A 22,424-nucleotide genomic window follows, 5' to 3' on the forward strand; every position below is an offset into this window, starting at 1 on the left:
ACCCACCTGCAGGGTCCAGTAGCCTGGACCGCAAGGTTCCTTGCTCCTCCCAGTAGCTCCGCCCTTTGGGTCCAGCCCCTCCCTGCTGAATCGTGGGGAGGGGCATAGAGGTCGCATGACGTGACAGCAGCCGGTCGCTGATTGGGTTTCCAGGCGCGCTGGCTAGGAAAGGGGGCGAGTCCGCGTGCGCTGATTGGCTGGCGGGAAGCGGCTGGACGGGCGGTGGCGGCGGCGCGGGGGCGGGCGCTGGTAGGGATGGGACTGGGCTGGGGCGGGAGGGCGGTAGCTGCGGGTAGGATGGGTCCTTGCTGCCGGCTTCGCTGAGACTCGCTCGCGTGGACTGCCCGCGGCGGGCCCGCAGTGGCGGCGGCGGCATGAAGGGCGCTCTGGGGAGTCCTGTGGCCGCGGCCGCCGCAGGCGCCGCGATGCAGGAGAGTTTCGGCTGTGTCGTGGCCAACCGCTTCCACCAGCTGCTAGACGACGAGTCGGACCCGTTCGACATCCTGCGCGAGGCCGAGCGCCGACGCCAGCAGCAGCTGCAGCGCAAGAGGCGCGACGAAGCGGCGGGGGCGGCGGCCGGGGCCGGCAACCGCGGCGGCAGGAGCCCGGCTGGGGCCTCGGGCCACAGACCCGGCGCGGGCGGCGGCCGGAGAGAGTCTCAGAAGGAGCGCAAGAGCCTCCCGGCCCCCGGGGTGCAGCAGCCAGACAGCCCAGGGGGCGGCCCTCAGCCGCCCGGTACGCGCGCTCCGCCCGGCACCTAGATGCCCCGGGGTGGGCGCGGTGGGCGGGAGGGGAAGGAGAATGGGGTCATGGAGGTCACCTCTCCTCAGCAGCCCCACGACCTCCTACTACGAGACTGGGATCACTGGAATCTGTTCCAGAAAGGGGAGGGGGCTCTGGGAAGAGTAGGCTGGAGTTGAGGGTCCCTGTGGCGGAGGAGGGTGGGAAAAGAGGACGGGGTGTAGGGTGTCACGCCCCTTCTGGCCTTTCCCAGTCCGTTCTGGGGGCGAAGGAGAGTGCAGGCTTAGAGTAGGGGGTTTCAGAACGCTGAAACTGAGCCTTTACAAGTTGGGCAAAGTTGAGGGATATTTCTGGGTTGGTGTGTGGGGGCGAACACTGAGGTCGCTGACCTGGGGCTCTCAGATCTAGAACTAGCAGGGACCTTCTCCATCCTCCAGCCCAACCTCTGCAAGATTCGCGTCGGGAGGCAAAAAGTAGCGTGGTGGGAAGGAGGGAGGGGAGCGCTTTTTAGGGAGAGTGGAGGAGGGTGCACCCGGACCCTGGGGGTGGCGGCGAGAGCCCGGGGTGTGTGAAGGATCGCCGGGGTGAGGGGCTGGGGCCTCTGTGATGGAGGGAAGTCCTGGGTGACCTCGGGGGCGGGCTGTGACGTCAGGGCCGCGAGCAGAATGCGGCGGGGGTGGACGCGGGGTCCCCGGCGCCTTCCAAGCTCTGTGCCTTCACCCATCCATCCCCCTTACGGAGCTTCCAGCAGTCATCCCGCACGGGTTTTCAATGTAGCAGGCAGCATTGATGGGTTGTGTAACTTGTCATTAACTCAAGCTGCTTTAAGAAAAGCGTTTTTAATTAACCTTTTCAACAAGAATATTCAAAGTTCCCCACTCCCTGCTTAGCCAGAACGGCAAGCACAAAGCTTGGTGTACTACTGTCTGCATCTAGGGACGGAGGGTGCTTAAAAGTCTTTTCTCACCTGAACTGCATCAGTGGCAAAGCCTCCAAGTTTCCACCTGTGTTTCCTCTGTTTTTCAAAAATGAGACAGTGGTCCTAAAGTTTCCGTAAAAAGAATGTTAAGATGTATAATTCGACCACTCCAGCCAATGTTTGGCAGTGTATTCAACTTGGCTTTACTGGCTTGGTCCTTGCTTGATAAAAATTGTGCAGCCCAGCCCTGAGAGAATAACACCTGATTTGAGTGTTGGGGCTTTGACTCCTGCAACTAGGTAATGTTTCCCTTTATCTGTGGAAAGTTCAATCCAGCATTATCTCTTGAAAATCAGAAAATTAAGTCACTATAATAAAAATATTGAAAATTATTTTAAATGCTATTGGATATCCCAAGACTCCTTGGTAGGCCGGTACAGTTATGAGCCTATTTAAACAGTGAGTGAGACTTGAGATAATTTGTACATTTTGCATTATGTTCTATCTTTTCTTTTAAATCTATTTAGATAAATATCATAGTAATAAGAATTGGGAAAGGCTAAGCTTTATTTTTTAACAAGTGAAAATATGTATTTTAGTGTGAAGTTGAATTTAGTTTTCTATGTCAATGTATTGCTTTTTAACCTTTTTACTATTAAAAATGTGCATTTTTGTTATAAAATTTTTAAACAATTCAAAAGTGTATGAAGTATAGTGAAAATCCTGTATTTTTCTTATTTTAACACCTTGCATTTACATACATAAATGCACAGAGCTACTTCTTTTTTTCTAAATTTACATGATATAAACTGGGTTGCAACCTGCATTTAGCGTTATGATCTAGTACAGTTATAACTTGCTAAACTAATAAACTTAGCCCTGTAGTCTAGTACATTTATAACTTTTTTTTCTGTCAATTGTTTATGATCCAAGTGATCTGGCTTTTGAGATCTATATTAAAGAACTTTAGTTAGTTTTGTAGTTAAAATGGAAATTTTATAATTCTAGTTCTTTTTCAAGTATGTTATTTCAGGAGCAAACAGCTCATTAATTTCCGTTTATGTAGTTACTGTGCTAAATTTATCTGTAATGGGTGTTAGAGAACTACTCTCTCAAGGTTTTGTAGCCCTAATTGATATGGACTGTACTTTTCTAACACTCAAAATTTTTAATTTAGTTAGAATATTATAAGTGAATGCTTAGTGTAGACTAGAATCAAAGTCAAAACAAGTTTGACGTATAACGGAAGCATTAATCTCAAAAGGATGTGGAAATCATAAGATTTTCCCATAGAAATAGGTTTTTAATGGCCTTCACTATTTAACAATATACATAGACCTTTGGATGAGCCTTGCTCAAAAAAATTCGTTCTTGAAGTCTTCACAGGCTGTTTCAGCTTTGCTTTCCCTGGCCTTTCAGAACTAATCTCTGCGTCAAAGCTCAAATTTATTTGGGGGAAATCTCACTGTAAATTTTATTGTATTCTGTCCCTTCATGTGGGCTTGGGGTTACATCAGTGATGAGACTGCATATGCCAGCCTTTTATTGGAAAGGGCTAGTAAAATTCAATGTTTGCATATTCACTTGGAGCCGCTGATCTAGCACAGAAAAGCTAGGTTCAGTTGCATTCTTTTTTTTTTTTTTTTTTTTTGCGGTACGTGGGCCTCTCACTGTTGTAGCCTCTCCCGTCGTGGAGCACAGGCTCCGGACGCGCAGGCTCAGCGGCCATGGCTCACGGGCCTAGCCGCTCCGCGGCATGTGGGATCTTCCTGGACCGGGGCACGAACCCGTGTCCCCTGCATCGGCAGGCGGACTCTCAACCACTGCACCACCAGGGAAACCCTCAGTTGCATTCTTGATCCCTTAGTAGTAAATTGTGGGAAAAACTGGACCCCTATTATCTTTGTTTTTTGGATTTTGGGAGGAAAAGGAAATGTTTGCAGGGTATTGATAATTATTCTAATAAGTTGCCAGTTATATTTAATGGTTTTCAACTTATACACAGAAGCTTTGGAAGAAGCTTTAGTATAAAGTATACAGCAAATGTCATTTTAAATTTTGAATGACGAATTCCAAATTTAATTGATACAATTTTTAAAATAACCTTGAAAGCAGAAAGAAGGTGGGAATAAGCTAAGTAATTCTGTAGTTGAGTGGAGATATTTAGTTGTTGTTTTTTTTAAATTACAGGTTATGAATAGGAAATTGGAAACTGTATTAAAATAACTTTTCATATTGAGGGAAAAGTATTGAAAAGTATTGTTACTGTTGATGTTCTTGCTGTTATGTCATGGTCTATTATAGTTTTCAACTTGTTAGATAGTTAACTTTCACAATAACATTTTCTACCTTACATTTTCAATGCCTCTTCCAACTTTGATCTCTCTTAGTAACGTGTATGCGCTCGGATCTGACACTGCATACTCCTGGGCAATTGGACACCAGTGTCAGTCTCTCTTTCTGCAATAAAAGCATAATGCTCTGTTTATGATAACATCTTCCCTATATCCTAAACATGTCACAAGCTCAGACTGGGGCTTCAGGAAGCAAATCAGATTTAAGCATTTCCTAGGTCATGGGACATTAACTTAAGATTGAACTTAGGTCTGTTGTGCAATATTTCACATTTCAAAAAAATACTTTGTTAGCTAACAAGTAATAAATTGCACAGTTTTGTGTTAGTGGTGTCACGACATGATTTTTGCTTTAAAATGAGATTAGTAACATATTGGAAATATGTTAATGTTTACATGCGCCTAGTTTATAAAGCTTAGATAGAAAATATTAAGTGGGAAAATAGAATACACGTAAACATATATTTCTTAAGAATCACAAGTATCTGCCTAAGTAGAAGAGGAGCCCGGTAGTTTAAAAAAATACCCATTAATTCAAGTACATTTAATATTTTTATAGCCATACAATAAATGTGGAGGGTGACATACCAAGAAAAATCTAAAATTTTCTACTAAAATGAAAATTGTACATAATGTTTGAGATGGAGACCTATTAAGTGTATACAAAGAAAAGATAAACACACATTTTTGGAAGAAGATTTAAGAAGTAACAAAGTTCTTCACAATATATTCACCAAATATTAGTTGCCTTAAGACATAGACCCTGCTGAAAATTTTTAAAGCGTCAAAACCGAGAGGAGTAAAAAGAGAACAGAGAAGGCTGGAGTGCCCCAGCCCCTACCTCCTCAGTGCTGGCCTCTCCATGGACGGGAGATGCCCCTTCAAGTGCTGGCCAGACCTTGCACGAGTTGGCAAATACCAGCTTGGCCTTATATTTGAGAAGTGTGATCATAAATGTATAAATCCCATCAAAGACCAGGAAAATCTGTTTTCAAATGAGAAAGATACAATGGTACAAGCTATTTAAAAATGAAAACTTTATTAGCCAATGAATGATAAACTATAGTTGGGATTCTAAAAATATGTTCTGAAATACAGGGTATTTATCCTTTAATTTTCTGGAAGGAACTTAGCTACCATGTTTTGATAAAGCTGCTGTTGTGAAATGTAGTTGATAATATATCTCTGTTGCTATCACAGAGTCATTGTAAAATATTTGTAATTGTAAGTGAGTTGGTATAGTTTATCTTATCATAATTTCTAGGACATAAGGGATTCAATAGTAATGTCAAAGTTTTATTAAAAGACGACTCTGGGCAGTAGTAGTATCAGCAACCTTTTTTCTTCTCTGAACTTTTCCAAACTTCCCAAATTTTCCTATGGCATTGATTTCTAGAAAAGTAAAATTTAAAAGTACCTGTAATAACGTGCTGCTGCAGACCTTGTGTTCTAGCTCTCCCCTTTGATTCCTCCCTGTCAGGCCAGAAACGAACTTCCAGAAGAGGGGAGCAGCAAGGATGGAGTGAGAGCCGGGGGACAGAGGTGACGCTTGATAGAGCAGAGCGGAGATCCTACAAGGAATATCGACCCTATGAGACGGAGAGGCAGGCAGACTTTACACCTGAGAAGTTTACAGATGAAAGGTAAGTACTGCAGACCTCGGCCTGGAGGGTTGGGGGAACCAGAAGGATTTTCAGAGGACTACTAGCCTTTGCAACCTTTTTGTGGTGCCAGTCCTGGGAATATTTTGCCAATTTAAGTACCAAATTTAAGTACCAAATCATACTACCTTAGGTAACACGTGAAGCACCTTCCATTTATCTCATAGATGACCTTAAGTCTTGGTTCAGGAAATCATTACACAATGAAAAATGGATTACTTATTGGTAACTATGAAAAGCATTCTTATAACAAACTATATAGGAGTATGCTAAACTGATTAAATTTTCTTTTGAAATTTAGGCCAGAGATATAATTATGTTCTTGATTTAGCAGTACTAATTTGGGCTACTAATGAATTTAAACAAATTCCTAGCCCCATGTCAGGTCAATAGGTTATCATGATGAAATTGGACAAAAAACCTGATAAAATATGTGACACCAGTTTAAGGCTCCCATGCCTTCTCTAGAAAGTGCTCTGACCTGGAAGATGATCTCAGGCTGGTGCAGCCTGACACCCTTCTGAGTAATGTGGCAGCATGTGGGCTATCATGCCCACCTATACACGGGAAGCAGTTCTTAGTGTCTTATGCTTGGCACTAACAAGATGGATGCTTGCTGCCTCAAGTGTTTAATTATTAAACCTGCGTAGCACTGGGTTTAGATTAAAACAAAACAACTTGTGACTCACATTGAAAGGAAAAGAAAGTTAAAAAGGCTAAAAGAGACTAGAATAGTGTACAGTTGAATGTCAAGGGAGCCGTTATTCCCAAAGTCTTTCAACTTCTTGACTACCTATTCCACTACACATTCAAAACAGAGATGGTATATCTGCCACCGTGTTAGAGGATGAGGGCTAGAGAAAGGCTTAATTCTGCTTTTTTTGGGTGATTAGTTCAAATTTGCTATGTAACAGCCGCAGTCTGCTTGCTTACAGAAAGCCTTCTGGATCAGAGCTGCTTATTTTGGGAAGCATTTGTGTATTTTTTTCCTTCACTGCAGGGATTTATTCTGTGGAAATACGGAAATTATAACTCATGTTTCCAGCTTTTTTAGTAGCAAAATTATGAGTTTTTTAAAAAGGATAAGTCTTTATATGTTACCATGAAAAAAACTGCCTATTAAGGGATGCCTATTTTGGATACAGGAAGTTTTAAGAATTATATAAGGAATTCCCATATACCCTCATCCAGATTCTCCAATAACATTTTACCACATTTGCTTTATCATACCCCTCCCTCACTCTCTCCCTCTCTTTCTCCTCTCTCTCTCTCTCTCTCTCTCTGTCTCTCTGTCTCTCTCTCTCTCTCTCTGTCTCTCTGTCTCTCTCTCTCTCTCTCTCTCTCTCACACACACACACACACACACACACACACACACACACACACACACCCCTCTTTTTTCCTTGGCATTTGAGAGTAAGCTACAGGAATGTCTCTTTATCCCTAAATACTTTAAATATATTTCCTAAACACATGGTACAATTATCAAACTCATTAACATTGATGCAATACTATTATCTAATTCTCTAAATTATATAATCTACAGACTACTCAAATTGCACCAATTGTCCTAATAATATCCTTCTAGCAGAAGAAAAACAATTTTGGTTCAGGATCCAGTCCAGGAATGTGCATTGCATTTAGTCTTCTTTAATTTAAAACATCTCTTTAGTCTTTCATTTATTTATGGATTTGACATTTTTTAAGAGTATGGACCAGTTATTTTGTAGAAGAGCCCAGAATTTGAGTTTGCCTGCTCAAATTCTTAATGCTCACCAACCTATTAAAAAAGAGGATAAGCTACATGTAAAAGAATGAAATTAGAACACTACCTGACACCATACACAAAAGTAAACTCCAAATGGATTAAAGACCTAAATGTAAGACCAGACGCTATAAAACTCTTAGAGGAAAACAGAGGAAAAACACTCTTTGACATAAACCACAGCAAGATCTTTTTTGACCCACCTCCTAGAGTAATGGAAATAAAAACAAAAATAAACAAATGGGACTTAGTTAAACTTAAAAGCTTTTGCACAGCCAAGGAAACCATAAACAAGATGAAAAGACAACCCTCAGAATGGGAGAAAATATTTGCAAATGAAACAACAAAGGATTAATCTCCAAAATATACAAACAGCTCATGGAGCTTAATATCAAAAAAACAAACAATCCAATTAAAAAATGGCCGGAAGACCTAAATGGACATTTCATCAAGGAAGACATACAGATGGCCAAGAGGCACATGAAAAGATGCTCAACATCACTAATTACTAGAGAAATGCAGATCAAAACTACAATGAGGTATCACCTCATGTGGTCAGAATGGCTATTATCCAAAAATCTAGAAACAATAAATGCTGGAAAAGGTGTGGTGAAAAGGGAACCCTCCTGCACTTTGGAGGGAATGTAAGTTGATACCACCACTATGGAAAACAGTATAGAGGATCCTTAAAAAACTAAAAATAGAACTACCGAATGACCAGCAGTCCCACTACTGGGCATATACCCTGAGAAAACCATAATTCAAAAAGAGACATGGGGCTTCCCTGGTGGTGCAGTGGTTGAGAGTCCACCTGCCGATGCAGGGGACACGGGTTCGTGCCCCGGTCCGGGGAGATCCCACATGCCGCGGAGCGACTGGGCCTGTGAGCCACGGCCGCAGAGCCTGTGCGTCCGGAGCCTGTGCTCCACAACGGGAGAGGCCACACAGTGAGAGGCCCACGTACCACAAAAAAAAAAAAAAAAAAAAGAGACATGTACCACAGTGTTCATTACAGCACTATTTAAGATAGCCAGGACATAGAGGCAACCTAAATGTCCATTGACAGATGAATGGATAAAGAAGATGTGACACATATATACAATGGAATATTACTCAGCCATAAAAAGAAACGAAATTGAGTTATTTGTAGTGAAGTGCATGGACCTAGAGTCTGTCATACAGAGTGAAGTAAGTCAGAAAGAGAAAAACAAATACCGTATGCTAACACATATATACGGAATCTAAAAAAAAAAAATGGTACTGACAAACCTAGTTGCAGGACAGGAATAAAGATGTAGACATAGAGAACAGACTTGAGGACATGGGGTGGGAGGGGGAAGCTGGGGCGAAGTGAGAGTAGCATTGATATATATACACTACTGAATATGAATTAGTTAACTAGTGGGAAGCAGCAGCATAGCACAGGGAGATCAGCTCTGTGCTTTGTGATGACCTAGAGGGGTGGGATAGGGAGGGTGGGAGGGGGGAGGCCCAAGCGGGAGGGGATATGGGGCCATATGTATACATATGGCTGATTCACTTTGGTGTGCAACAGAAACTAACACAGTACTGTGAAGCAATTATACTCCAATAAAGATCTATTAAAAAAAAGAATGTATTTTATAAGAAGGGGATTATAAAGAAGCAATTGAGAATATATTTAATTGGGGGTGGGGTAAACCTGTGGGATAAAGAAAAATGATTTAAGGGATTAAAATAGACTAGAACACACAGGGTTATTTTTAGGGTCAGCTTCAGTTACTATTATATTATTAATGAATTCGTTATTTTATCAGTATCTGATCTAAAGTTCATGTAAATTTAGACCCGATTTTGACTATTGGCATTATTTTCCATATAGAGTTTTATGCTTCATTTCTTCTCAGTTTTTAGGTAGACTTCTTTTATGGCGCTGTCCAACTTCCTGGTTAAGAACTTACTGTTACTTTTCATTTGTCATTGTTTTAGAACTCTGCTTTAGATATTTACTGTAATGTGGAATCAGATTCTACAACAGTCTCTATTTAAAATTTTGGTTTTGGTCCGGGGAGGTGGGAGACAGAAAAGCCAGCTTGGAGAATTGATTTAGGATGATGTTTCTTGAAAGAGACTGGCATAAAGTTAATGATTGGCGCTTCTGTATTTCTTTATCTTTTTGAGTAAGGAGAATTGTGAGTTTTGTATCTTTTTATCGGTGATGGTATAGTAGCTTTTTAATGTAACATTTTCAGCCTGTTTCAGTAGACTGGAACACACCTCTAGTTCTGGTGTTTGAGCCACTAATGTCACTAGATTTCAATAAGTAATTTGTTGCTTTAAACGTTTTTAAAAGCCTTGACAAATTAAAAAATATAATTTCTTATTAAACTAGGATTTAACAATGAAAAAGATGAGGCCCTTCCTGCAGAAGCTTTGAGTCTGGTGGAGGAGAGACAAGTCCTCATAAAAAGTAACAGTGACCAGATGGTAGCAGAGAATGGATGTGAGGCGAAGCGGGAGGTCAGGCCCTGGATCCAGTGGGTGTGGCAGGGAAAGAGTGAGAAAAGGGAGTTTCTTGGCTTGGACACTTCCATGTTGTGAGTTAGGGACCGTAGTAGGAGCAAGGGGTCAGTGTTGGTCATGTATCTTCAGGGCCATGGGGTGACATAGGGGGATGTCCAGGAAGTAACTGGCTTTGTGGCCTGAAATCAGAGAGACCCCCAAATGAGAGACACAGGGTCACGTGAAGGGGCCATGTAGCATTAGCATAGGGACGAGGACGATGTGTACAGGAGGTAGGGAGTCAGGAATGCTGGTGCTCTTAAGGACAAATGTGTAGGTATCCAGAAGATGGGATATTCAAGACATGTTCCATGAAAAAGGCGAGGTGTAGAACCTTTCCCTGTATGTGACTCTGCAGTGTCTGCCTTTGAGAAGTGGAATTGTGTGGCCAAGAAGCAAGAGGAGTACCTTGTGAATGTTTGGGTATTACCTGTGTCAAAAATCATTTTATAAGGATGAGCAGGGAAAGAGAAGCCAGAAAGGGCAGAGGAAAATTAGTGGTTGGCAGTGTCAAATGATGCATAAGGGTCAGATGACCTAGAGACAAAAGTTGCTATTGGATTTAACAACAAAGACGTCATCTTCAGCTATCTTCCTCATATGTGGGCACTAGTTGTAATTAAATGACTGTACGTGAAGGGCTCAGAACAGTGCTAGAGATAGTATGTGCTCAGTAAATTTAACTATTAATTTTTTTATTCAAGATACACGATTCTTTCCAATATACTGTAGCCATAATGTCCTTCTAGAATTTTTTTTTAATCAGAAAAAGCGTTAGCTCTTTAATCCAATTCACCGCTTTTTATTATACTCATCTCTTCCAAGACCAGTTGACAGGTTTGATCGAGAAAGACCACTGAGAGGACGTGGATGCCCAAGAGGGGGCATGCGAAGCAGAGGCAGAGGTGGTCCTGGGAACAGAGCTTTTGACGGTTTTGACCAGAGAGGGAAACGAGAATTTGAGAGATACAGTGGGAATGATAAAATGTAAGTTTCATTGTAAATGCTATTCTCCCTTTAAGATCTTGGTGTGAATCTGTTGTGTTTTAATGTTTAGTTGACTTTATATTAGTATGCAGTTATTCCTAAGGGAGCTGATCCTGGGACAGTTTTTATGATCAGCTTTTCTGATTTAGAGATTGACTGGACACCAGCTTCCAGTTTAAGGGAATATTCTTTCGTTTTCTAGAGCAATCAGGACTGAAGACAACATGGGTGGATATGGAGTTCGCACCTGGGGATCAGGTAAAGATACCAGGTATGGTGCAAATGTGTACCTTCTGTGAACCTACAATTAAGTGGAAATATCTGGATCTTTATTTGCCTGTCTTGAAAATTATGTCCTCTGTGTTACGCTTGCCATGTCTTTATACTTGTGTGCTTTACGTAGCGATTGAATTTAGGCTTTTGTTTCATGAGATAACTTTTTAAAACAGTTTTGCTATGTTGTGGTTAGATTTGAAACTGCTTTCAAAATTCTTTTATCTTATTTTAGCCAAGCAAATTGTATATTTGCTGACACCCCAAGCACACGGCGCTGTATATTTGCGTATGCCTCAGAATGTTTTTAAATTCCTGGATATTCTGTACTTTATTTTTCTGTGACCTTCCAAAGTTTTTGTGTACATTGCATCTTTTTTTTTTAAAATAAGTTTATTTATTTATTTATTTTTGGCTGCTTTGGGTCTTCATTGCTGCGCGCAGGCTTTTTCTAGTTGTGGCGAGTGGGGGCTACTCTTTGTTGCAGTGCACGGGCTTTTCATTGTGGCTTCTCTTGTTGCGAAGCATGGGCTCTAGGTGCACGGGCTTCAGTAGTTGTGGCACACGGGCTCAGTAGTTATGGCTCGTGGGCTCTAGAGTGCAGGCTCAGTAGTTGTGGCGCATGGGCTTTGTTGCTTCGCAGCATGTGGGATCTTCCCGGACTAGGGATCAAACCTGTGTCCCCTGCATTGGCAGGCGGATTCTTAACCACTGCGCCACCAAGGAAGTCCCTGCCTCTTGATTTTATAAAATCATTTGCAGATCAAAGCTCAATGACAAGTTTCACCTGAGGTTCAAATTTGACATTTCTCAGGCTTTATGATATCTCAGATCTGTGCCAGTTTTGCTACTTAGGGGAGGTACTTGGTTCTGCTATTTCTGTCATTTCAGGGCTGCAGGGAAGTACGAGGAATGGGTTGCGACAGGATGTGTTGCAGGGAAGACTTTACACAAGTTTGAAGGCTTGAGGGGATCCAGACTTCCACTTTTTTTCTTTTGAAGAATATAAGCTCTTTACATAAACTTATTTTTCTTAAATTTTTATCCTTAAAAAAAAATGTACAGGGCTTCCCTGGTGGTGGTGCAGTGGTTGAGAGTCCGCCTGCCGATGCAGGGGACACGGGTTCGTGCCCCGGTCTGGGAAGATCCCACATGCCGCGGAGCGGCTGGGCCCGTGAGCCATGGCCACTGAGCCTGCGTGTCCGGAGCCTGTGCTCCGCAACGGGAGAGGCCACAACAGTGAGAGGCCCGTGTAACGCAAAACAAACAAACAAACAAAAAATGTAGAAAATAAGATCAAATCTAAGATTAAATTTACTACCATTGCACATCTGTGTTGTCTTTGAAAAGAAACTTGTTGAATGTTTGTCAATCTAGGGTTCTATAGAATCTCAAATACAGACCTTTTCATTTTGTTTTATTTTACTGTAATAGTATATTTTTAAAAAGTAATACAGGCACTTTCTGCATCATCTGATTTACTAGCTTATTTAATACTACCACCCCATTTCAGTTTGCATTTGAGTTTAAAATCATTTTGGCTCCAAGTGTTTACTTACTCTAAGAGGTAATTATTGACCTTGGAACATGAAGAAGTGACCACATGTGCTTCTGGCAGATGGTATGTCCCAATGTTAAAATGAAACGTGCCCCATGGCACTCATTTTGGATTGTTTTGTGAGTTATAAAGTCAAAGCTCTTAGGTGGTAATAATGTGTAATTGAAAGTTTTTTTGTAGAATAAGACTTTAATTTCTTATTTAATACATTGAGATTTTGATTTGCCACCATGGTATAGTGCAGCTGAGTTATGATTAATGAGAAAACAGCAGAGGTGAGCCTAACAATAAGTGATGTGTTCGTGGCTGACAAGGGCGAGTGCTGCACCATGCATTGGAGGTGTGAGGGTTTTGCTGTAGTTTAGTATTCCTGTTTGAAGACATTGACAGTATAACTAGATCTAAGGGCAAGATGCTTTCAAAATGGTGTGACTGAGCCATTTCCATTGTTACTGGTTTTCTTCAAGAGTTTGACTGTTAGTACCTGTGCTGAAAATAGAATTTTCTCCATTTGTAATAATTTTAAAAGTGTAATATCAGATATTATTTTCTTGTTCCTAACTGGGATAGACACCCATAAATGCAGTTTTTAATAATACTGCCTTCCAACTTTTATTGTAAAGAGCCAAGACAGTTTTATGTAGTAATCAAGCAACACTGGATTAAATCTGTTCACTGTCATAGATTTGGTTAAGTATGAAGTCTGATTGAATTTGAACTAGTTAACAAAGCCTTGAGGCTTTTAAAATTGTTTTGTAACCATACTTGTGCAAACAGGCATTTTCTACGTTAGTATAACTGAAGTCAAAATATAGACATGGGCCCTGGAGCTTTATCTTTCTTCTAATAAATCCAACATTGGTGATTTACTTTCAACAAAATAATAAAATTTGCCAAAATAAATTGGTGCTAATCTTGAGACTTACTTGTTTTGTAGTTTTCATCATATGGTTCTATAAGCTATGGTTCTATTGAGCTATAAGCACAAAATTAGTTTTATGTTTATTCATAAAATAATTTAGGTCAATACAGGAGGGAGGTCTGTGATTTTTCTTCTAAATTGATTGACAGGTTTAAGAATTGCTAGTCTCTTTGTTTTGTATTCTGCTTCTTTTTTCTTCCCCTATATTGTTATAGCCCTTTTATGATTTTTAATTGTTGAAAGCTATGAACTGTCAGTTCATATTTGTTTTGTATTCTGCTTCTTTTTTCTTCCCCTATATCGTTATAGCCCTTTTATGATTTTTAATTGTTGAAAGCTATGAACTGTCAGTTCATATTTGTTTTGTATTCTGCTTCTTTTTTCTTCCCCTATATCGTTATAGCCCTTTTATGATTTTTAATTGTTGAAAGCTATGAACTGTCAGTGAATCCATGTTTTTATCCCCTTGGTTTATGACATGGCCAAGGGAATAAAGAGAAAGTTGGAGTAATACAGCACTGCCACTGCTGCTAGACTCCTGGATGCTAAAAACTCCCATGACCCACGAGGGTCATGCTGATGTGTAGAGGCTGCTTTTGTTAAAGGAATTCTGCCAGGCAGAGCAGCAGGGATGTCCTTCCAAACAGGGAGAACATTTGATTTATGACCTTTTTTAAAAGTAAAAATTATTTATTCAAATTTTGTGTTGGAAAACTGAGTTTTTTAAAAAGTTGATAACAATGGCTTTGAGTTGAGAATTAAAATACTTTTAATGTAAAAACTCTATTCTTTCATTATAGTTCAATTTATGTTTATTTATTTTTTAAATTTATTTATTTATTTTTTGCGGTACGCGGGCCTCTTACTGTTGTGGCCTCTCCCGTTGCGGAGCACAGGCTCCTGACGCGCAGGCTCAGCGGCCGTGGCTCACGGGCCCAGCCGCTCCGCGGCACGTGGGATCTTCCCGGACCAGGCAGGAACCCGTGTCCCCTGCATCGGCAGGTGGACTCTCAACCACTGCGCCACCAGGGAAGCCCAATTTATGTTTATTTAAAAAAAAACTAATTTTATGAAGATTTTTCCTGAACTGGGGATGAAAAAGTGCTGGGTTCTGAATGTACAGTGTAAAATATTTCTATTATATTGACCAATTTTAGCATTTTCCTGAGAATGAAATTTCTTTTGCTGGTACTTTTTTAAAAGTAATGTTCAGATAGGATTAATATCAACATAAAAGATTTAAGATTATGTATTTAAAATTCAAAGTGTTTTTCACTGTGCTGTAATTTCTAATCTGTAGATTATGTATTTAGATGTGATGGGATGTAAGTTGATATTTCAAAGCCTTATTTTTCTGGTATGGTTATCACCAGCTTGTTTGTAATCCTACACATTCCTTTTTGTGGAATGTTTCCACTTTCTTGCCATATTCTAAAGTTTGAAATGGCATATTCTTATCTATTTTAAGTCATTTAACACAGGTTGAAAATTTTTATGGCCCCTGTTAATATTTGGAATCTCCTAGTATAATAAGAGTTTGAATAATTGTTCTGGTCCTTTACAATCTGTTTTTAATTTTAGGCCATTCATGGAAACTTGTATTTCTCAAAGTACTTTTCACACTTTTGAAATAATTTATATGGATTAGCAATTAAGAGCATTTTTCTTCCTCTTTTTTATTTTGATGTGGATTACCTGTATGTACATGTTAATTCCTCGAGGGATGTTTACTTAAGAAAAAGGACATTGAAATGTGTTTTTTTCTATCTTGAATATGTAAGGGCATTGATGTAAACAGATTTGTGTGACTAGAGTGGTTCTTGCTGCTTTGCAGTGACATGGACCCGACTGCCCCCATGGAAGAGACCACAGTGGTGGAGGAGTCCCTGGGCCCCCTGGAGGAGGAATCTCCAGCCAAGTGGGTATTTCATTCATTTTCCCCATTGGGTTGTTGGTCTTTTTCTTAAAGATTTATAAGAGGTCTTCATAGAATAGGAAGCTCAGCCTTTCGTCATATCACAGAGGGTTATCTTCTTAACGTGTTAATGAATAATCAAACTAATTAATAGTTCAAATCATCTAATGAATGATTATTAATGATAATTAATGGGTTGCATTCAAGTATTCTGTCCTGTGCCTACAACTTATTTTCCATCAGCAGCCTGTACTGTGACTAGTCTCTCTTTCCTCAGGACCCCTATCTTTTGTCCCTTTATTCTCTCCTGGTCCCTCCTTCCTCTTTTCTTCATGGAGCTTAGTTCCCTGGTCCATCTGTAGCACCCTTGCCAAGGCTTTAAACTCCCTTGCCCCTTGGGTCTATGAGTACCTTGCTAGCAAATGCACCCACCTCCTGGACAACCGGTAGCCATCTGCCTTCTTTCTGCCTGCATCCACAGGCTGAGCACTGCAAGATACTCAGCAGGGCTGATGGGAACCCCTGTAAATTCCCCATCACCACATTCTGAAATGAGCCCTCAACACTGCCCAGCAATGCCCATTTCTTGGATTCGCTCTTTCCCTACCCACCCATTACAATGACTGGTTCAGTCCTTCTTGTCCCCTCAGAGCCCTGACATTGCCCCCCACTTTCCCCTTCTTCCATCCTTCTGACACCCACACCTCCTTTTTCATTTTCTGGGTACAACTTGGCCTCCTTTGTCACAGAGAAATTACACGACTCTCAAAGGTGCGAACCTGCCTGCACCTGCCTCCTGGGCTTCTTCCCTTGTGGTAAAATAGAGGCCCCATCCCTCCACCAGCCTCTCCAGCGTTTGGATCCCATTTCCTACTGACTTCAGAGAAATCTCACTATCAGTTAGCTCCTTCATTTTTAGGCATACTCACTTCCTTCCTCCCAGCTCTGGTCTTCTTATCAACATTTTATCTGCGCTCAATCTCTCCTGTTAAAAGCCTCTGGTTGCCCCTACATTCACATTCAGCTGCCTTTTTCGGGGTTATGTGCATTCTTTCTTCATTTCCTCCCCTTCACTTCATCCTCACTTCACTCCAGGTCTGGCTTTGTCCTCATTGCCCTTCTGAAACAGTCACCACATGTCTCCAGACCTAACAGATGTTTCGGTCTGCATCTTCCTTGACCTCTCAGAACATTTGACTTTACAGGCATACCTCAGAGATATTGTGGGTTTGATTCCAGACCACCTCAATAAAGCGAATATCACAATAAAGTGAATCACATGATTTTTTTGGTTTCCCAGTACACATAAAAGTTATGTTTAGACTGTACTGTAGTCTATTAAGTGTGCAATAGCATTATGTCTAAAAAAACAGTATACATACCTTAATTTTAAAATACTTTATGGCTAAAGATACTAACCTTTTTAACATATTTATCATCTCAGCCTTCAATGAGTCATAATCTTCTTGCTGGTGGAGGGTCTTGCCTTGATGATGACTGCTGACTGATGAGGGTGGTGGTTGCTAAAGGTTGGGGTGACTGTGCAGTTTCTTAAAATAAAGACAGCAATGAAGTTTGCCATATTGACTGACTCTTCCTTTCATTTGAACACTGAGAGGCCATTATAGGGTTATTAACTGGCCTAATGTCAATACTGTTGTGTCTCAGGGAATAGGGAGGCCCCAGAAGAGGGACAGAGATGGGAAGGCCAGTTAGTGGAGCAGTCAGAACACATACAACATTTATTGATTATGTTCACTGTCTTATGTGGGTGCAGTTTGTGGCACCCCAAAACAATTACAATAGTAACATCTTTGTATCATTGGTCACAGATCACCATGACAAATATAATAATAATGAAAAAGTTTGAAATATTTCGAGAATTACCAAAATGTGACACAGAGACGTCAAGTGAGCAAATGCTGTTGGGAAAATGGTGCTGCTAGACTTGCCCAACGCAGGGCTGCCACAGATATTCAATATGTTAAAAAGGCAGAATCTGTGAAGTGCAATACGACAAGGTATGCCTGTGTTGATTTCCTCTTAACCACAACCTCCCATTGGTTTCTGCATTCTTCTGGCTTGCTTTCTGCTGCTCAGTTCCTCCTTTGCAGACTCATCCTTGTCTTTCCGCTCTTTTAAAATGTTGAGTTCTTCAGGGCTCTGCCTTAGGCCCTCTTCTCTGTGTCTAGTGTCTCTTTATAGGGTCTCATGCACTCCTGCAGCTTGAATTGTCATTTATCCCCTGACTCCAGAATATATACCTCTGGCTCCAACCTTCAACATGGACTCCAGGCCCATGTGTCCATCTGCCTCCTAGACACCTCCCCGTGGGCATCCCAAATGCACCTCATGCTCAGTGTGGCCAGGACTGAGGTCCACAAGCCCCCACCCTCATTAGGTGTTTCTGTTTTGCGGAACGGCATCGCCATTCATCCAGTTGCACAAACCAGAAACCTAGGAGTCATTCTTGAGATTTCCTTCTTCTTGACCCACTGTCTCCTCAAAATCCAATCTGTCACCATGCCCTGAGGATTTGTACTCTTTTATATCTGCCATCTCCACTCACCATCATAGTCTCTGCTACTGCCATCTGCTCTCTCACCAGAGCTCCTAATGGGGTTCCTTGCATTCTCACATTCTACCAACCCACCCGTTTCACACCAAAGTGGCTTTCACACTGCCATTCTGATCATCGTGCCCCCACCCCTCGAGTAAGACCCTCCCCCCGGTGGCTTTCTGTCCTTTTTCTGTCCCTTGCCCTGACCTGCACAATCCTGCATGGTCTGGCCCATGAAGAGCCCCCAAGTTCAACCACTCCTGTGCCTTCTCCAGGTTCACCATGTGGCCCTTATTTCATGTCCCCAAGCACCTTTCTCCAGCTCCTATGCCACACCTGCCAAAGAGCTTTTGCAAGTGCTGTATTCTTGTTTTTCTGTACCTCTCCTCCACACTCCCTTCACCCTTCACCTATTTATTTAACTCTTACTCATCCTTCAGCTGAGAAGAGGCAATGCTTAAGAGCAGAGACTCTGAGCCAGTGTTCTGGGTTCAAATCCCAGCTCTTCCATTTACTAGTTTGGCTAAGTTATTTAATCTTTCTGTGCCTCAGTTCTCTTCATCTGTAAAATGGGAATAATAATAACACCTACATCAGAAGGCTGTCATAAGGACTGGTTGGGTGTGCGTGTGTTTCATGTAGAGCGGGGCCTGGCATGTAGTTAGTGCTGTATAAATACCTACTATTATTATTGTTACTTATTACAAGAGCAAAGTGCTACGATTGATGATTGTGAAAGCTGTTACTTTACTATTCAAAACAACTAAGTAATGTATTTAATTAAAGAAATAGATTAATATGAACATTTAGACAGTAAGTTAACTAAGAAAATAGATCAACAGTGTATATGAATGTTAAGAAGTGAGTTAACTAGATACCTTCAGGAAAAATTGGATCCTTTTTGAGCCAGTAAACCATTTATCCAAATTCAGGTAATATAAAGCAGAATAATAGAGAGTAAATTATAGCATAATTATAATCTTTGGAATTGATTGAGGTACTCTAGCATTCATAATATTAGACAAAATAATTCTTTCAATTAATCAGTTATTTTGAAAGACAAAATAATATTTGATGATTTCGTTGGCCGTCTCATTGTCTGCAATATCCTAGTGGAGCTAGTCAGCAAATCTCTCTCCCTCTGCTGAACATGCTGAACAGTGAGCATCCAGTTAAAATTGCAGGAGCTGCAGTGCACCACAGCTGCAGTCTAGCCAACCGCACTGAGAAGTTCTTGTTTCTGCACTGCCTTGTCACATTTTAAAATTATTACTCACATTTCTAGTAATACAAGTATAGTTTTTTATAATTTCAAAATTAGGCTTGTATATGCATTCTAGGATGATGCCCTCTGATCTTGGCTTTGTCGGGATATTGATCTAACACCCAAGCTTTCGGCGTTCAGCCAGAATGTATATTTAGTGCAACTCTTGGTTTAGAACTTCTTGGTAGGTGAATTTAATGTACCCTTGCTTATTTTCAAACCTGCAACCCAGAGTACATACATTTTCCTCAAATTGGACACATTTTGTCGACAGTTACATGTGCTATGCCCTTCCTTCTTCCTTTCATTACAGAAGTATTACATGTTTCTTGTCACGTGGTGTTCTAATGTCCAAGAATACCTGTGACAGTTTCCTGTTTTGCTTTAAGAGTAAGTCTAACATTTATTGAGCATTTCTTGTGTGCCAGGAACTGTTCCAAATGAGTCTATGGCTTAACTCATTTAACCCTTTGCTGCCTGTGAAGGAGAAGATACTGTTCCTATTCTAATGCTGAGACATACAGGTTAAACAACTTGTAGTAAGTGTCAGAGCCAGAATTTGAACCAGGTATTGTGGCACAGACATTCATGTTGTTAACTGTACTGAATGGCAGGAATGGTTAAAAGTGCCATTTAGACTAACTTGCTATTAAGAACTGCAAATGGGAGAAGGTGGTTCTGTAATCAGGGGAAGAGCTGCTGGGATCACTGAGGATTTCCTGTTAAGTAACATAGATCAACAACTCCCTTCCATCCTTAAAAATTTAACTCTATGAAAAGAGAATGGTGAGGAAGCATTATTTAAAAATATCTGCAATGAAATATTTTGCACTTTGTTTCCAAGGGTATTTGCTTAGACAATGAAGATTGTTATGTACTGAGTCTTCTTAAAGCAGGACCACAGCTCTTTAAAATTTTTACTGCAAATTTATGAGGAGCTCCAAGTTTATCATGAAATTCACTTCCCTTTCAGTACTTTTTTTCTTTTATTACTTTTTTGGCTGCGTAGGGTCTTAGTTGCAGCATGTGGGATCTTTCATTGTGGCGCGTGGTCTCTTCGTTGCAGCGCTCGAACTTCTCTCTAGTTGAGGCACTCGGGTTTTCTCTCTAGTTGTGGCACACGGGCTCCAGGGCGCATGGGCTCTGTAGTTGTGGCGCACGGGTTCCAGAATGTGTGGGCTCTGTAGTTTGCAGCACACGGGCTCTCTCCTTGAGGTGCACGAGCTTAGTGGTTGTGGTGCGCGGGCTTAGTTGCCCTGTGGCATGTGGGATCTTAGTTCCCTGACCAGGGATCAAACCCACATCCCCTGCATTGGAAGGCGGACTCTTTACCACTGGACCACCAGGGAAGTCACCCTTTCAGTACTTTGGAAGGAAGTAGGAGGTATTATTTACATGTTAGGTTAGATCCACTTGCCGCGGTTAAGTATTCAGTGAGTAAAGTTTTATTTCTAGAACCCACTTTCCTTGATTCACTGCACATTTTCATTCAGGTGAAAAAGTATTGCCTGAATGGAAGTTTGGACATTTGAATTGATGATTTGTATGCTTCCTCTGTCCATATCTTGACTATCTTCCATCTAAGCATTTTTTCTGCCATCTTATTCCCTAAATAGCACAGAGGTTAAATGCGGGCTTTGGAGGTAGAATGAATGGATATGAAATTTGGCTCTTTCATTTATTTGTTAGTTGTATAACCTGTCTCCTTGATTTTCTTACCTGTAAAATGGAGCTGTTTTTTTTTTTTTTGCGGTACGCGGGCCTCTCACTGCTGCGGCCTCTTCCGTTGCGGAGCACAGGCTCCGGACGCGCAGGCTCAGCGGCCATGGCTCACGGGCCCAGCCGCTCTGCGGCATGTGGGATCTTCCCGGACCGGGGCACGAACCCGTGTCCCCAGCATCGGCAGGCAGACTCTCAACCACTGTGCCACCAGGGAAGCCTGGAGCTGTTAATTTTAACTAACTTGTGGCATTAATTATCATGAGCAAATTAATGTAAAGCACTTTGAATAGCATCTGGCACCTAGTAAACATACAGTAAATATTAGCATTATTATCCCATTTATTTCTACATAAAGATAACTGTTGTTAAAACTGTTGTTAAAAAAAGATAACTTGTTAAAATTTCTTCTGTAATTTTACCCATTTAGAAGCAAAATGTATAATTATCAAATCTGCATACAGCATTGTTCACATTACAAGTCATAGATTTGATGACTGATACCTATGAGCAGTTTTGATGAAAAATTCTCTCCAAAAATTTTTTATCATATTGGGTGGGCCAAAAGTTTCATTTGGTTTCTTCTGTAAGATGGCTCTAGTAGCACTTAGTTGTCTTTAACTTCACTGGAAACAATTTTGTTACATTGTATGTGACAGCTGTCATATCAGCATACATTTAAAAAAGACATAAAAATTGGTGAATTTTTGTGTAGCCTTTTTAATATTGAATATGGAAGAAAAACAACATTTTCGGCATATTATACTTTATTCTTTCAAGAAAGGTAAAAACGCAACTGAAATGCACAAAAAGATTTGTGCAGTGTATGGAGAAGGTGCTGTGACTGATCAAATGTGTCAAAAGTGGTTTGCAAAGTTTCGTGCTGGAGATTTCTCGCTGGACAAAGCTCCACAGTTCGGTAGACCAGTTGAAATTGATAGCGATCAAATCAAAACAATAATTGAGAGCAACCAATGTTATGCCACGTGGGAGATAGCCGACATACTTAAAGAATCCAAATCAAACGTTGAAAATCATTTGCACCAGCTTGATTATGTGAATCACTTTGACGTTTGGATTCCACATAAACGAGAAAAACCTTCTTGACCCTATTTCTGCATGCGATTCTCTACTGAAATGTAATGAAAACACTCCGTTTTTAAAACAAATTGTTGGGGACTTCCCTGGTGGCACAGTGGTTAAGAACCCACCTGCCAATGTAGGGGACACGGGTTCAAGCCCTGG

General features: G+C 41.1%; 1 protein-coding gene across 1 annotated transcript in view; it reads left to right on the forward strand.

The window, feature by feature from the left end:
• The first annotated feature begins 266 nt into the window (after positions 1 to 266).
• Positions 267 to 22,424, forward strand: part of HABP4 (hyaluronan binding protein 4) — a 36,725-nt gene continuing 14,567 nt past the window's right edge. The window contains exons 1-5 of the mRNA XM_067744856.1: positions 267 to 735; positions 5,495 to 5,657; positions 10,807 to 10,968; positions 11,171 to 11,239; positions 15,556 to 15,639. Of these exons, the coding sequence (XP_067600957.1) occupies positions 375 to 735; positions 5,495 to 5,657; positions 10,807 to 10,968; positions 11,171 to 11,239; positions 15,556 to 15,639 (839 nt within the window). The 5' untranslated portion in view covers positions 267 to 374. The remainder of the gene's footprint in view (positions 736 to 5,494; positions 5,658 to 10,806; positions 10,969 to 11,170; positions 11,240 to 15,555; positions 15,640 to 22,424) is intronic.

Source organism: Pseudorca crassidens, chromosome 7 (genome assembly GCF_039906515.1).
Source record: "Pseudorca crassidens isolate mPseCra1 chromosome 7, mPseCra1.hap1, whole genome shotgun sequence".
Taxonomy (NCBI): Eukaryota; Metazoa; Chordata; class Mammalia; order Artiodactyla; family Delphinidae; genus Pseudorca; species Pseudorca crassidens.